This window comes from Trachypithecus francoisi, unplaced genomic scaffold (assembly GCF_009764315.1).
Source record: "Trachypithecus francoisi isolate TF-2019V2 unplaced genomic scaffold, Tfra_2.0 Lachesis_group0, whole genome shotgun sequence".
Classification (NCBI taxonomy): Eukaryota; Metazoa; Chordata; class Mammalia; order Primates; family Cercopithecidae; genus Trachypithecus; species Trachypithecus francoisi.
In genome coordinates this window covers 134,373,008-134,390,354 of record NW_022681453.1, presented here as the reverse complement: position 1 = coordinate 134,390,354, position 17,347 = coordinate 134,373,008, and the positions used below count along the sequence as shown (strand labels likewise).

General features: G+C 37.4%; 1 protein-coding gene across 28 annotated transcripts in view; it reads left to right on the top strand.

Moving 5' to 3' along the window:
• LRRFIP2 (LRR binding FLII interacting protein 2) overlaps nt 1–17,347 on the top strand; it is a 131,459-nt gene that overhangs the window by 98,735 nt on the left and 15,377 nt on the right. For 17 of the 28 annotated variants that reach the window (XM_033212012.1, XM_033212010.1, XM_033212004.1 and 14 more), the window contains 3 exons: nt 1,102–1,272; nt 10,370–10,462; nt 12,594–12,686. In XM_033212012.1, the coding sequence (XP_033067903.1) occupies nt 1,102–1,272; nt 10,370–10,462; nt 12,594–12,686 (357 nt within the window). The remainder of the gene's footprint in view (nt 1–1,101; nt 1,273–10,369; nt 10,463–12,593; nt 12,687–17,347) is intronic. The other 11 variants (XM_033212014.1, XM_033212013.1, XM_033212011.1 and 8 more) reach the window with 1 other exon arrangement.

Genomic DNA, 17,347 nt, shown 5'->3' with positions numbered 1-17,347 from the left:
TATTTTAAAAATTTATTTCCATAAATGATTACTTTTCCTGTGTGAAACATTTTTTTTTAACTTTAAAAAAAGTCACTAGGCAGTAGTATTACCAAAGTAGATACGGTTACAAAAAAACATGTGAGCTATTTTAGGCAGAAAATTTTGAGATATGTAACATTTCAGGCATTTTGTGGTACCTTTTCTTTTTTTTACATCAAAACTGTGGCATTAGATCAAACTCTTTATTTTGTTTTATTTTATTGATTGATAGAGATAGGGTCTCACTGTCACCCAGGCTGGAGTGCAGTGACACGATCTCCGCTTACTGCAGCCCTGACCTCCTGGGCTCAATCAGTCTTCCCACCTAGCATCCCAAGTAGCTGGGGCTACAGGTGTGCACCACCCTGTCTGGCTAATTTTTGTATTTTTTTTGTAGAGACAGGGTTTTGTCATGTGGCCCAGGCTTGTCTGGAGCTCCTGGGCTCAGGCAGTCTACCCACCTTGACCTCCCAAAGTGCTGGGATTACAGAGATGAGCCACTGTGCCTGGCCAAGCTCTTTTTTTAATATTAATTTTTGTATTGCTTATTTAAACATGACTGAAATTTGGATAATTGCTAGAAAAAAATATTTACCTTTACATTGGCATTTTTATGCAGAACAGGAAAGTACTAAAAACAACTGTCTAGAAAGTGGCAAAATTCAAATGAGTATGAAGTTCACTTAAGTAAAGAGAGGCTGTATTTTGTGGTATCACTACATTCTGAACACCAGTCTGTTATTAAAATTATAAGAGTAAAATTTCTGAAAATATTGACGATTCTTCATTTTATGACTCACAGATATATGTTGTTTGCACTCCTTCTTTCAGAGGCTATGCTGCTGCTTAATTTTGTTTTCTTGGGGAACAGCACATACTGTTCTTATAAAGGCATTATTGGCTTATTATTGTCTTCCTGTTTCATGTGCATGTTACTAAACAAGGAGTTCCCCAAACCACTTGTATTTTATGAAAATGCATCTTTATGTATTTGTGGCCGTGCTATAATTTCTTGTTATATTGCATATATTCAATTAACATATTTTAGATATCAGACTGATAACTTCAACTCTCATTTAGGAATCTTTGTCTGAAGTGGAAGAAAAATACAAGAAAGCCATGGTTTCCAATGCACAGTTAGACAATGAGAAGAACAATTTGATCTACCAAGTAGACACACTCAAGGATGTTATTGAAGAGCAGGAGGAACAGATGGCAGAATTTTATAGAGAAAATGAAGAAAAATCAAAGGTAATGCTTATCTTGTATTTTCTCTTAGGGCAGAAAATAAAAGCCTGCCACTTATAAAGTGATGGAAGATTGCAGCATACTTACTTAGGAATGATGTTTCAGTCAAAATTGAATGGCCCAAGGAAATTGACAGAACACCATGAGATAACAGGCCCTGAAGTAATTTATTTTAAAAAAATATTTTCTTAAGGAAAAGCTTATGTCTTCTGTTAAGTTTCTGAAAATAGAATACAACTCAAGTTTTATCTTCATTTTCTGTCTCTTAATTGGGACTGTAATTACAGTGTGTTACTTATTTCTTCCGGTTACAAGTGACTGGAACTCCCGCAAAGCTCCAAAGACTGTCAGTAAGATGATTCATTTTTTTTCTATGAACTTCTGAACGGTTCAAGAGAATCCATTTTCTAAGTAATTGGATAGAAGTCTTTAATCAGTTATTTTAAATCAGCAACTTGGAGATGTGAGTCAGAAATTGAAAGATATTTTCTTAAGAGGTTTATAAGCTGTAATGTTAAAATATACAGATGGAGAATAAAATGCATTGTCCAAGGCCCAGATTTGCTCTCTGACAACTGCAGAAAACAAATTGGAGGCCGGGCGCGGTGGCTCAAGCCTGTAATCCCAGCACTTTGGGAGGCCGAGACGGGCGGATCACGAGGTCAGGAGATCGAGACCATCCTGGCTAACACAGTGAAACCTCGTCTCTACTAAAAATACAAAAAACTAGCCAGGCGAGGTGGCAGTGAACTCAGAAGGTCGAGGTTGCAGTGAGTCAAGATCGCACCACTCCACTCCAGTCTGGGTGACAGAGCGAGACTCTGTCTCTCAAAAAAAAAAAAAAAAAAAAAAAAACAAATTGGGTTCTTTTAAAAGCATATGTTTTAGACTTTTTGAAAGGTTGGTGACCTCAAGCAGAGGTCAAATGGGTATTATTGCCAGAAATGGATTGCTACTACATTGCCAATATAAAACATTCAGAAAATAATTTAGGAAATGCATATTGATAAATTGTTAGAAACAACAATCTGAATTTGTGCGTAATAAAGGGAAAGAAGCTGTTTATATAACCTCGAAGAGGCCAGCATTATTACTATAGTCTTTATAGGAATTTCTTTCCTTGAGGACTAGAAATGCCCATTCCAGCCTGTTTTGGTCACATTCAAAAAGTGTTAGGAAGTGTGCCAGGCGTTTGGAGGAGAGGGATGAATAGACCAGAGCACAGAGGATTTTTAGGGCAGTGATACTATTCTGTATCATAATGGTGGATACATGTTATTATGGATACATTTGTCCAAAACTATAGAATGTACAACACCAAGAGTGAACCCTAATGTAAACTCTTGGACTTTGGATGATAGTGATTTGTCAATGTTGGTTCAGTGATAGAACAAAATGTACCACTTTAGTGTGGGTTGTTTATAATAGGGTGGACTGTGCATGTGTGGGGACAGGGAGTATATGAAAACTCTCTGTACTTTAAACATAATTTTACTATGAATCTAAAACTGCTCTAAAATTGTTTATTTAGGTCTGGTATTTAGATGGTGAAAAAGAGGCTTCTAGTTGTTTTCATATTGGACTGACAGTGGCCCATTGAAGAGCATTATATATGTTAAATATGTATATCTTTGATTCTTCTTGTATATCCAATAGGCCATTTTTGGAGATTCTGAGCCATCACGCTTTTCCTAGAGCCTCTGGACTCCTTTTTTTGCTGTCCCACACATTTTTTCTTATCTATTTTTGCCTCTTTGTTTGTAGCAGACTAGAGTAAAAATCTTATGCTAAGTATTTAATGGTCACTACTAAAATGAATTATCTTTCCATCATCTCAGATATCCTTCAGCATTTTTAAAAATGAAGAAAACCCTTATAATTAGCTATTTTAACCAACTTAGTTTTTCCCTCCATCATTTTAGAAGGCAATAGAATTATTTTAGTATGCATAGAGTTTTTTTCTTAATCTTGTCCTTTTTTTTTTTTTTTCTTTTGGAGACAAGGTCTCACTCTGTAGCCCAGGCTGGAGTGGAGTGGCACAAGTATAGCTCACTGCAGCCTCTGTCTCCAGGCTCAAGTGATCCTCCCACCTCAGCCTCCTGAGTAGCTGGGACTACAGGCATGTACCACCACGCCTGGCTAATTAAAAAACATTTCTTTTTATAGAAACAGGGTTTCACCATGTTGCCCAGGCTGATCTCGAACTCCTGGGCTCAAGCAATCCACCCACCTTAGCTTCCCACAGTTCTGGGATTACAGTTGTGAGCCACTGTGTTGGGCCTTGTTGCACTTTTCAAACCTAAAATGTATTAAGTTTTTTTTTTTAATGCCCTGGAAATTTGCTTCATGTACTGTGATGCAGAAGACTTTGTGACAGTATCTGTCTCTAACATATCTTTATCCCGAGCTCTCTCGTTCTAAACAACTATTGCTTTATACAGTAGAATGTTTATATTCAGATATACGCAAAGAGGTCAGGCACTCTGGTGTATTTCATTACAGAAGCAGGTAGTGAGAGTAGAGAAGGACGGTTCAATAATAATTATACAGTATTAATAAAATTTTTCAAAATATCTTTAGTGCCTCCTCCTGGAATTACAATAACTATTTTGTTTTATAATTTAATTTAATTTTATTATTTTTACAGACAGGGTCTCGCTCTGCTCCCCAGGCTGGAGTGCAGTGGCACGATCATAGCCCACTGTAACTTTGATCTCCTGTGCTCAAGTAATCCTGAGTAGCTAGAACTGTAAGCACATGCCACCATGCCTGGCTGTTTGTTAAAAATCTTTTTGTGGAGATGGGGCCCTGCTATATTGCCCAGTCCTCCTCCTTTGACCTCCCAAAGTGTTGGGATTACAGGCATGAGCCACTGCGCCTGGCCCATTGTTTCTCTTTTAAAGCATAATCAAAAGACCATTTCACACCTGTAAAATTAACAATAATTCATACTACATATCCAATCAATGTTAAAATTTCAGTAGTTTCAAAATGTCATAAATGATTTTTCTTTTTTACACTTAAAAAAATCAGGATCCAGGTAAGTTTCACACCTTGGAATTAGCTGATAAATCTTTTAAGTCTCTTTTCATGTATAGGTCCTCTTTCATGTTTTTTCTCCTTATAATAAATATGTTGAAGAAACTGGGTTGCTTAATATTTCCCAGTCTTACAGGTTTTTCCATTTTCATCCCCTTAGTGTCTTTACCATGTTCCCCTTTCCTCTGTATTCTCTGTAAGTAGGTAGTTAGGCATAGAGGCTTAATCAAATATAACTTCAGTTTTTTTGGAAAGCCTGCTTCATAGATGGTGCAGTTGTCTTCCTTCAGGTGGCCCAGATGTGTGACTGGCTGTTAATGCTGTAGATACATGCTTAGATCCGTCAGTTGACTAGGGACTGCAAAATGGGATGTTCTGATTTTGTCATTACCAATTTATTTTATTTTATTTTATTTATATTGTATTTTATATTTTATTTTATTATTTTATTTTATTTATTTTTTATATTTTATTTTGTTTTGTTATTTATTTATTTTATTTTATTTTTTTAGACAGAGTTTCGCTCTTGTTGCCCAGGCTGGAGTGCAATGGTGCAATCTCGGCTCACTGCAACCTCCACCTCCCTGGGTTCAAGCGATTATCCTGCCTCAGCCTTCTGAGTAGCTGGGATTACAGGCATGGACTACCACACCTAGCTAATTTTGTATTTTTAGTAGAGATGGGGTTTCACTATGTTGGTCAGGCTAGTCCCGAACTCCTGACCTCAGGTGATCCACCCACCTTGGCCTCCCAAAGTGCTGGGATTACAGGTGTGAGCCACTGCGCCCAGCCTATTTAATGTTATTTTTAAGCAGCTTTATTGAGATATAATTCAAATAACATACAAATCATCCATTTAAAATGTACAATTCAGTGGTTTTTAGTATATTCACATATATGTGTAACCTTCATCACAGTTACTTTTTAGTATCATCCTCCTTTCCATCAAACCCCTCAGTTGTAAGTAACCACTAATCTACTTTCTATCTATAGAGTTCCCTATTCTAGACTCATATGAATGGAATCATATAATACATGGTCTTTTGTGACTGGCTTCTTTCACTTAGCATGATGTTGTACCATATATCAGTACTTAATTCCTTTTTATAGCCTATTAATACTCCATTTTTTTGGGTATGCTACATTTTCTTTATCCATTTGTGCATTGATTGACATTTGGGTTGTTTATACTTTTTCCTGTTAAGAATAATGCTGCCATAAACATTTGTGTACAGGTTGTTTTTGGACATAAGTTTTCTTTTTCTTTTTTCTTTTAAGAGATGGGGCCTTTTAAGAGATGTTCCCCAGGCTGGTAACTCCTGGCCTCAAGCAGTCTTCCTGCCTCTGCCTCCCAAAGTGTTGGAATTACAGGCACGAGCCACTGCTCATGGTCTGGACATATGCTTTCCTTTTTCTTAAGTATATACTTGGGAGTGGAATTGCTGATTCATACGATAAATCTGTGTTTAACCATTTGAACAGTGCCAGACTGTTTTCCGAAGTGGCTGCACCATTTTCTATTCTCACACCAGCAGTGTATGCAGGTTTTGATTTCCCCACATCCTCACCAACACTTGTTATCTGTCCTTTTTATTCTAGCCATCCTAATAGGTGTGGTTTGATTTGCATCTCCCTGGTGACTAATGATTTTGAACATATTTTCATGGGCTTATTGGCTATTTGTATATCTTCCTTGGCGAAATGTCTATTCAGATCCTTTGTCCATTTTAAAGTTGGATTTTGCCTTATTATTATTGACTTGTAAGGTTGTTTATATATTCTAGATATAAGAATTTTATCAGCTATATTATTTGCAAATATTTTCTCCCTTTATTAGTTTTCAAAAAAGGGAATTGGTTGTCTTCTGACAGTGACCAATTACTTTTCTCTTAACATATCAATATGAAGTCATAAATTCAAGCATTTGATGTCTTCAGTTGCATTGCAACTTTCATTCTTTTTGATGATAAAATTGTCCCATCTTTGGCTAATGTGAACCTCTTGAGGTTGATTCCCAAGTACTTCTGGTGAGTCTAATTGTTTTGGATAGCTTCTTTGCTTTTTGGCAGAATATGTTCCAGTCTCATCTTGTACATGTTCTGCCACAGACCTGGAATCAGCCATTTGTCCAAGGATCCCTAGATCTGTTTAGTATGAGTGCTAGAGATGCTCATTGCCACCAAGTAGGTCACTGTTTATGGGTCTTTTTAGTGGATACATTTGGGAAATATGTGTGTGAAATTTTTTATTTGTTTTTAATGACAAAATATATTATGAGTTCATTCTGATAGTTCCAGTTCATATGCAGGACTCAAGGGTTTTTATTTAACCTCTTCTGTCTTACATCTGTATCTTTTTTTGTTTCCCCTACACTACAATTCCTAGTTCTCAAAGTTTCTAGGGATGATAGTAATTATGTTACGTTTTGTTCTCTTTGCTTTATCCCAAGTTGCCTAGAATAGCAATACCAACATTAACACCAACAATTTAATTACTGAAAATAGTTAAAAGATTTTTATTTTGTTTGTTTTGCTTGGCTGTTATTTTTGCCACTAGTCAGTGTATAGCTGAACTATTGTTTTTAGAAGTTACTTGAAATAGTTTCTTTCTGTGCTACAAACTGGATGTATAGTTAGGTTCACTGCATTTTATTTTCAATATTTAGGAATTACTTTTAAAATTATTTTTATTAAAAAAATTTTAATTGTCATCAAAAAACACCATAAATTTATTATCTTAACTGTTTTAAAGTGTAGAGTTCAGTAGTGTGAAGCATATTCACATTATTGTACATCAGATCTCCAGAAATTTTTCATCTTTCAAAACTAAAACTCTATACCCATTAAACAATTCCCCATTTCTCCCTGCCACCAGCCCTTGGCAACTACCATCCTACTTTCTGTCTCTCTGAATTTGGCTACTCTATGTACCAAATTCATAAGTAGAATCATATAATAATTTATCTTTTCGTGACTGGTTTACTTCATTTAGCATAATGTCCTAAGCCTCATCTATTTTGTAGCATGTGACAAGAGTTTCTTTTTTAAAGCTGAATAATCCACTGTATATATACCACATTTTGTTTATCCATTCATATATCAATGGCCACTTGAATTGTTTCCACTAGGAATTGCTTTCTAAATTTAATTTTGTTTCACAATTTTGTAACTATCTAGAATAGTTACGTAGATCTTGAGTCAAGTTAACAAAGAAAATATATTTGAAGAAGTCAATCTTCTATCTCCGTCTCTTTATCTCTATTTTCTCTTCCTTTAAGGAACTTTAAAATTTAATGGTTTATCTTTCCAGTTTTTAAATCCAAGAAGATAAATTAGGTAGCCATTTTTAATCTAAAAAGATATATATGTATATATAATCATTCAAAGTATGTGTACAAATATATGTATTTCTCACTCTCCTTAGAAAATGGTAGCATACTGTTAATATAAATGCTGTTCTGCATCTAGATTTTGTCACCTTATGAATGTCATATAGAGATATCTTGCTCATTCTTTTTCACCATTGCATAATTACTCTGCAGTATGGATGTACCATGCTTTATTCCAACAGTTCCCTATATTAATAGACATTCAAGTTTGTCATATTTTGCTGTTAAAAATAGTCCTGTAGAAATGACATACTGCATAGGTCTTTTTGTATTTTGCCAATATATCTATGATGAAGAGTTAGATGGCTGGGTCAAAAGGTATGTAGTTTTGTAGATACTGTCGTGGTCTCCTTTGTAAGCATTATACCATTTGCATTCTCACCAAAATGTATGAGGGCCTATTTCTTTCCCCATAGTTCTGTCCTGAAATATGTCAAGTTTTTGACCTTTTATTAGTGTTTTGGTGAGACAAATAGTTTGTTTCCATTTCTCTTAGTGTGCGTATCTTTTCATATTCAGAGCTATTTCTATTTCTTTTTCTATAAACTGTCCATTTCTGTAGCTTGTTATTCTATGCAGTTAGTGCTTTTTTTCTTTCTAGTTTTTTTTTTTAAGACGGAGTTTTGTGGCCGGGCGCAGTGGCTCAAGCCTGTAATCCCAGCACTTTGGGAGGCCGAGACGGGCAGATCACGAGGTCAGGAGATCGAGAACATCCTCGATCTCCTGATGGTGAAACCCCGTCTCTACTAAAAATACAAAAACTAGCCGGGCGAGGTGGCGGGCGCCTGTAGTCCCAGCTACTTGGGAGGCTGAGGCAGGAGAATGGCGTAAACCCAGGAGGCGGAGCTTGCAGTGAGCTGAGATCCGGCCACTGCACTCCAGTCGGGGCGACAGAGGGAGACTCCACCTCAAAAAAAAAGACGGAATTTTGCTCTTGTTGCCCAGGCCGGAGTACAATGGCGCAATCTTGGCTCACTGCAATCTCTGCCTCCTGGGTTCAAGCGATTCTCCAGCCTCAGCCTCCCAAGTAGCTGGGATTACAGGCGTGTACCACCACGCCCAGCTAATTTTGTATTTTTAGTAGAGACGGGGTTTCTCCATGTTAGTGAGGCTGGTCTCGAACTCCCGACCTTAGGTGATCCACCCACCTCGGCCTCCCAAAGTGCTGGGATTAGAGGCATGAGCCGCCGCGCCAGGCCTAGTTTTAGAGATTCTCTGCCATTCAAAGGTTTTGTTTATTTATGTATTTATTTTTTGGAGACAGAGTCTCACTCCGTCATCAGGCTGGAGTGTAATGGCACCATCATGGCTCACTATAGCCTTGACCTCCCCAGGCTCAGGTGGTCCTCCCACGTCAGCCTCCAGAATACCTGAGACTATAGGCACACGCCACCAACCCTGGCTAATTTTTGAATTTTTTTTTATAGAGATGGAGTTTTGCCATGTTGCCCAGGCTGGTCTTGAATTCTTGGGCTCAAGGGATCCGCCTGCTTCAGCTTCCCAGAGTGCTGGGATTACAGGCATGAGCCACCATGCCCAGCCTAAAATTTTGATTTTTATGTAGTCTAATTTATTGTACCTTTACCTCATTGCTTGTAGAGTGTTGAGTCATTTTTTCAGTAAAGATTGCCCCACTCCTTGGTTACTTTTCTTTTATTCCTGTACAGTTTGTTCTCCCTTCCCTCCCCTCTTCCCCCATTCATTCCCTGGCTTTCTTTCCTTATGTAAACCTCTGATTGATTTGGAATTTGTCCTGGTGTGTGGTATGGGGTATAGTTCCAATTTTATCTTTTTCCAAATGAATATCCAGTTATCCCACCATTGCTAATTTAAAAGTCTTTCCTTCTCATTGATTTGAGATGCTCTTATTTTTGTGGTTTTTAAATATATTTGTATATGTAAATGGGTGTTTTCCTGAATTTTCTATTCTGCTCCCTTGGTCTATATTCATGTACCGTAACAACATTGTTCTAATTATAGAAGCTTTATAATATGTTTTAATACCTAGTAGGGCTGGCTTTCTTCTTTTTCAGTATGTATTTTTCTGGCTACTTTTTCGTGTGTTTTTCTTTCAAATCAATTTGCCTTGCTCTGATGAGAAAAGAAAAACCTGATGATATTTTTATTTGTACTGCATTAAATGTATAGATTAGGGAGAACTGGCATTTTTATAATGTTGTGAGACTTTTAACCCAAGAAGACGGTATGCCTTTCCATTTATTCAGTCCTACTTCTTTGCCTTTTGGGAATGTTTTATATAATTTTCCTCATACAGGTTTTGGATATATTTTGTAAGTTTACATGTATATATTTTATTTAGTGTTGATTTTATTTTGATATTGTATTTATTATTCTTTCTTTGAATTTTATTTGTATATGAATGTCATTGAATTGTATGTGTTCATTTTATAACCTGTTACTTGACTAAATTATCTTTTGTTTTTAATAATTTTGCCATTGATTAGTTCAGGTTTTCCAGATAAATAATTATACAAGATGAAATTTTAAATTTTCTTAACCTTTCTATAGAAGACACAATTTTTCTAAGTTACTGTGAATCAGGAGTTTGGGCATGTTTCTGGAGGTCATTCTTAACCTCTGTGTTGTATTGTATATGTTCAAATTTCTTGTGTGCCATGACCTGTGTAAATGATATTATTTGTTTAATAACAGGAGTTAGAAAGGCAGAAACATATGTGTAGTGTGCTGCAGCATAAGATGGAAGAACTTAAAGAAGGCCTTCGGCAAAGAGATGAGCTTATTGAGGTACGTACATGAACTGTGGGAATACTTAATCTTGAAAAAAATGAGTTGAACGGGATGAAGATGTGTGTGTTGGGAGGGAAGGAGAGTTAAGATGCATCAGAATTTACTTGTCTCTTTATACTTGACTGTACACTAAAAGTTTTCAGACATAAACCAGAGATCATGCTTCAAAATTAATACTATAAATCCTATAAACATTACCCCACTTTGGTAGCAGAAATTTTTGTGTCTTTTATTCCTAAACACAGTTTCCTAAAGATATCTTAGGAAATGGGCAAAAGGAAAAATTATAGAATAACATTATTCTTTGGAATTAGTGAATGCCATCTTTTGGGACATGATTCTTGGGGAATAAGTTTGATTTTCACTCAGGTAAATACATTTCTCAGGTGGCTAAATGAAAAAGAAGAAATGTCGAGATACTTTCTATACAAAAAGGTAAAGAATAGCTAGTCTGAAGGTTCAGGTTTCTGCAAGCGAAGGGACTCTGCCACATTGTTGGCAACTCTTAGGAATGGAATGAAGCATAGTCTACCAAGAACTCTTTGAAAACGTTAGTCATCCTTGCAGGCCTACTACATTGCATCCATCTTTTTTCTTTAAATGTGGTTTTCCCTCTTGAGACGATGTTTTTAGATAAATATGGAAATAAGTTTGAAGGGGGATCCTGCCCACTGTCTAGGTGTGGCTATCAAAGGCATCTAATGTTAAGTTAGTGTTGACATGCCAGAGATGTCAGGAAGCATAGATGTTAACGATCCCAGGAGAGAGATCTCACGTATCACACTTGTCCACATTCCTGGCTACTCAGACCTTAGCCTTTCTTTTTCTCTCCCTCTTTCCCTCTTTCCCCTCAGACTTACCTCGTAATATCTCTCTCTACAAATGATTTTTAAAAACCATTTAATAGAGAAAAAGAAATGACTTTTTAAATTTGAAGACTGGTGTTAATTTTTGTCATCATTAAGAATAATTGAACATACCCAGAATTTGTGGATTTCAAGTGCAGATACAGATAACCTTGTGGATCTATCAGATTACATGTGAGGTTAATTTTCTTAGTTTTTCTGCATATAAGGTAGGAAGCATATTTTCCAGAATCTGTATCCTGCTTGTATTTTAAAATACTGTGAAATTCTTTCCTTTTTTGTTCTTTTATCTTTCTGTGCCAAAATGCCAACCACATAAAATAATAAACCTGCTTTGGGGGCTGCTTCTCAAATTCAGTAGCTTAAGTTAGGATTGGTAAAGTTCTAGTTTTTAATTGTAATTACATTTAAGAAGAATATAATGCTTGATTTCTATAGTTTGTCACTGTGACTTCTTTAAAAGCTTAGGGTGCTAGGTATACAAACTTTGAAAACTGTAGTTTTAGATGTTTTTTACATCTAGAATGAATATCTTTTAGATGTCAGTATCTATGGTTATGCTGAAAATCTTTAAATATTACAAATAATGTTTTTGGTCTTTGGAACTGAAAATTCCATGGTAAGGTACCTAATGTATGAGTAGGGGAAGGAGGAGATAATAATTTACCAATAATGCATAAGAAGAAAACCAGTTAAGCACCATTGACAATTAAAAAGGTCATTTAAGGATTGTTAAATGCCAAGTTTAAATGTTTCAAAAGAATATAAATAATTTTAAAATAATACAAAATTCATGGTGTTCTTGCTGTCATAGATTCTGCCAACAGAAATTCAAAATGATCAGTTCTGCTTAAAAAATAAAATTCAAAACTGCTTGTTCTCTAAGATAAAAGATCATTTGTTCATAAGCAAATCTAAATTTCCCTCTCTAGGAATGTAAGTTCTTGCAGTTATCAAAGAAAGAATATACATATGGAGCTGTATGTACACAGAAATTCTATGGCTTGCTGCCACATAGCTGTGGTTAGAACAGTTATTCCTGGTTCCTTTGCTTACTTTTGTAGGGATAAGCCAGTGAGAATCTTGTGGCCAAGACTGTGAATGTCATCTTTTCTTTTGGCAAACCAATTTTGCTTTTCCTGTTCATCACAGACTTTCCCTTTTGGTTAAGTTTCTTTATCGGCTTTTTGTTTCCTCCCTTAAACCTCCTCTCCCTTTTCTTTCTGCTCTTTTATTACTTCTCTTCCCCTCTTCCTCTGCAGGAGAAGCAGCGCATGCAGCAGAAAATAGACACCATGACAAAAGAGGTGTTTGACCTCCAGGAGACACTTCTTTGGAAAGATAAAAAAATTGGGGTATGAGATGAAATTGGGCTTTGGTTAGAAGCTCATTGATGAGGACTACAATAGAATTTAACCTACAGATTGAAAAACCTGTCCTTTTGCTTATTCTTGAGCATTTACACAGTATGAAAAATGAGTAAGTAGAAGATAGAAAGAGACTTCCATAGGAAAACCTGATGTCGTTCCTGGAAAGAACTCTTCTTTTCAGCCAACAAGTTTCTCTGTATTCCCTTAGGATTCTTTTTTTTTTTTTTTTTTTTGAGATGGAGTCTCACTCTGTTCCCCAAGCTGGAGTGCAGTGGCATGATCTCGGCTCACTACAACCTCTGCCTCCTGGATTCAAGTGATTCTCCTGCCTCAGCCTCCCCAGTAGCTGGGATTACAGGCACACACCACCATGCCCAGCTGATTTTTGTATTTTTATTAGAGACAGGGTTTCACCGTGTTAGCCAGGCTAGTCTCTAACTCCTGACCTCAGGTAATCCACACACCTTGGCCTCCCAAAGTGCTAGGATTACAGACGTGAGCCACCACGCCTGGCCTCCCTTGGGATTCTTACCCAGAAAGAGCCACAGGCATTCAATTCAAACTCTGTGGTTAACTTGATATCCTTACATTACAGGAATTTGGATAAGAAGAGAGTAGTGGTGGGGAGAAAGTCCTATAAATCCTTGGTGAATAAAATAGGAAGAGATTAAAATCAATTCAATTACAGAAACATAGGAAAGTAAGACTTACTAGGGTGGCTGTCTCTAATTATAACCACAGAACTCCTCCAAGTAAGGGCCCAGATAAATGAAATGTCTTCATTGCTGTTTTGCTAAGCTCTGCAGGTAGATTCCATGTACACCAAAAACTGGAGAAAATTCCCTCCAGTTCATCTCATGTGGCCTTTGATAGGCAGTCCCATCACCTGGCTGAGCTCTCTGTTCTGCAGTAGGGGAACCACTTAGCCATAGTTGCCAGAGGCTTACCTTGTCAGAAATAGAACATGTAAGAAAAGTCTTGTTCTGCTTAAGGTTAGGGGGGATAGGGAATAGTTGTTAAAGATCCCTGAGAGAAAAAAAAAACAAAAAAAACCCAAAGATCCCTGAGAGCATCTCTGAGAGACAGGCGTGGATATGAAACCCTCTGGATCATACCCTCAGAATGTTGTTTTTTGTTTGTTTGTTTGTTTTTTTCCCCGAGACGGAGTCTCACTCTGTCGCCCAGGCTGGAGTGCGGTGGCACGATCTCAGCTCACTGCAAGCTCCGCCTCCTGGGTTCACACCATTCTCCTGCCTCAGCCTCCCGAGTAGCTGGGACTACAGGCGCCCACCACCACGCCCGGCTAGTTTTTTGTATTTTTTTAGTAGAGACGGGGTTTCACCCTGTTAGCCAGGATGGTCTCGATCTCCTGACCTTGTGATCTGCCCGTCTCGGCCTCCCAAAGTGCTGGGGTTACAGGCGTGAGCCACCGCGCCTGGCCCTCATACCCTCAGAATGTTGTTAGGAACATTCTGAAGCCCAACTGGTGGTCAGCAGGATCCAGTCTTTTTCATCACTTCAAGGACCTCTCTCATTAAAATACACATGGGAAGATTACATTACCTCTTAAGAGTTTGTAGGCTCATGCCTGTAATCCTAGCACTTTGGGAGGCCAAGGCTCGAGGATCACTTGAGGCCAGAGGATGGCTTGAGGTCAGGAGCTTGAGACCAGCTTGAGCAACATAGTGAGACCCACCCTGTCTCTCCAAAAGAATTTTAAAATTTGCAGAGCATGCACCTGCCCCAGCTACTTAGGAGGCTGAGGTGGGAGGATCACTGGAGCCCACAAGATGGAGGCTGCAGTGAACGATGATTGTGCCACTGCACTCCAGCCTAAGCAATAGAGTGATACCCTTTCTTTAAAAAAAAAGTTTGTAGACCAAAAATTTAAAGAACAAAAGCTACTTTATAGATAATTCTCTGACATTCATATTGCTGAGTATTAAAAATTCCATCTAAACCTAGAAAAGCCTTTGGGGGATAAATCAATATATGTTTCAAAACATCTGTTAGGTGTTTTGAAATTATGATTTTAAAATTGAAATTTGAAGTTGGAAAGTGAAATTTAATTGTTGAACCATTGATTTGATTTAAATTTTTGCTTGTGAGATATAACATAAGATGTAAAAAAACATGTGGGACAAAGTAGGTAATTTTAAAATTTTAGTTAAAATCTGGTCACTATCTAGAATGGACTTCTTTTAGGACTTTACATAATTTTCTTTAACACAGATCTGTAGGCCCAGGATTTCTAGCTTGTATGAGTGCCTTAGTATTTTAAAATGATAATCTTGGACCAGCCATAGAAACCCCTCAGATGTCTCAGTTTAAAATATAAATTATTTGGCTTTTATTTGGAGAATATTTTATTTTATTTTAGTATCCCTTTTTTGAGATGGAATCTCTCTCTGTCCCCCAGGCTAGAGTATAGTGGCATGCTCTCAGCTCACTGCAACCTCCCAGGTTCAAGCAGTTCTCCTGCCTCAGCCTCCTGAGTAGCTGGTACTACAGGTGTGCACTACCATGCCCGGCTAGTTTTTGTATTTTTAGTAGAGATGGGGTTTCACCATGTTGGCCAAGCTGGTCTGGAACTCCTGACCTCAAGTGATCCACCCATCTCGGCCTTCCAAAGTGATGGTATTACAGGCATGAGCCACTGTGCCCGGCCAGAATTTTAGAATTACATGCAGTCATATGAAATTAAACAGGGCTGGGCATGGTAGCTCATGCCTTTAATCCCAGCACTTTGGGAGGCCAAAGAGGGTGGATCCCTTGAGGTCAAGAGTTCGAGACCAGCCTGACCACCATGGTGAAACGCTGTCTCTACTAAAAATACAAAAATTAGCTAGGCATGGTGGCACACACCTGTAATCCCAGCTATTTGGGAGGCTGAGGCATGAGAATCACTTGAACCCGGGAGGCAGAGGTTGCAGTGAGCTGAGATCGTGTCACTGCACTCTAGCCTAGGCAACAGACCAAAACCCTGTCTCAAAAAAAAAAACAAAAAAAAGAAAAGAGAAGAAATTTAACAGAGAGATCCTATATATTCTTTGCTCAATCTTCCCCAAATGTAACATCTTACAGAACTGTAGTACAATATCACAACCAGGGTATTGACCTTGATACAGTGAAGATACAGAACATTTCCATCACTATAAGGGATTTCTTCTCCTCTTGCCTTTTTATAGTCATAGCCTTTATCTCCTCTTCCCCTCCCAAACCCTGAGAACCACTGATCTTTTCTTCATTTGTGTAGTTTTGCTATTTTAAGACTGTTATAAAAATGGAATTATATAGTATATATTAACCTTTTGGAATTACCCTTTTTCACTCTGTATAAGTCCCTCAAGATTCGTCCAAATTGTTGAATCACTAGTAGACTCTTTTTTTTTTTAATTTGAAAACTTGTGCTAAAATACCAATATAAAATTTGTCATTTTAACTATTTTTAAGTGTACAGTTCAGTGGCATTTTAGTACATTCATGTTGTTGTGCTACTGTCACCACCATCAGAACTTTTTTATCTTCCGCAGCTGAAATCTGTACCCATTAAACAACTCCCCATTCAGTCCCTTCTCCACCCTGGCAACCACCATTCCACTTTCTGTCTCTGTGAATTTGACTACTCTAGGTATTTCATATAAGTGAAATCATACAGTATCTGATTTATTTCACTTAGCATAATGCCCTCAAGGCTCATGTTGCAGCATATGTCAGAATGTCCATCCCTTTTAAGGCTGAATCATATTCCATTGTATGTATATACCACATTCTTCTGTTGATATATCAACACATCTACCTTTTGGCCATTGTGAATAATGCTGCTGTGAACATGGGTATTCAAATAACTCTTCAAGACTCTGCCTTCAGTTGTTTTCGGTATGTACCCAGAAGTGGAATTGCTGGATCTTACAGTAATTCTGTGTTTAATTTTTTTGAGTAACAGCTATACTGTGTTCTGTAGCAGGTGTCCCATTTTACGTTCCCACCACTAGTGAACAAGGGTTCCAATATCTCCATGTCCTTGCCAATATTTGTTATCATTATAATACAAGGGCAGTGGTCCTCCCTTGACTTTTAGAAGACACGTTTTCAGTATGGACAGTAACTACTTGTCTCTAGCTTCATTTTTAAGATTTACATTTAGTAAGTTAATGAAGAAATATGTCCATTATTCCCAGGTTAAAGTTCAGTTCATTAGTGGTCTTGCCTCTAGCTCCACTGCGGTTCTAAACACCAGGAGCCCATGTATAGAATAGGCGTATACAAAGAACTTGCATATCTCTATAGCCCAGCATAAACTCACTTCCATTCTGACCAAAGATATTTGTTCCCCAGTACAATTATGTGGAGAATTAACCCTTTGCCCAAAAGTTCAGCCCATTATACACATCCTTTTGGCTTCTGGATGGTAGGATTTGAGGTTAGGTCAGGGATAAAGAATTATTTTGAACTCTACAAGCATGTACTTTTTACCCTAAAAAAAATCTACTCTAGGAGCTATTGTTGCACACAAACACAAGGGTAGTGGTTATATGGTCAGGTAATATGGAGGATTTTAGATCCAGCGTGAATACATTTGATCCAATTTTAAGGTATTTTAGTAGTCTTCAAACTTTGTGGTGAAATGGGTGAATTTACAGGAT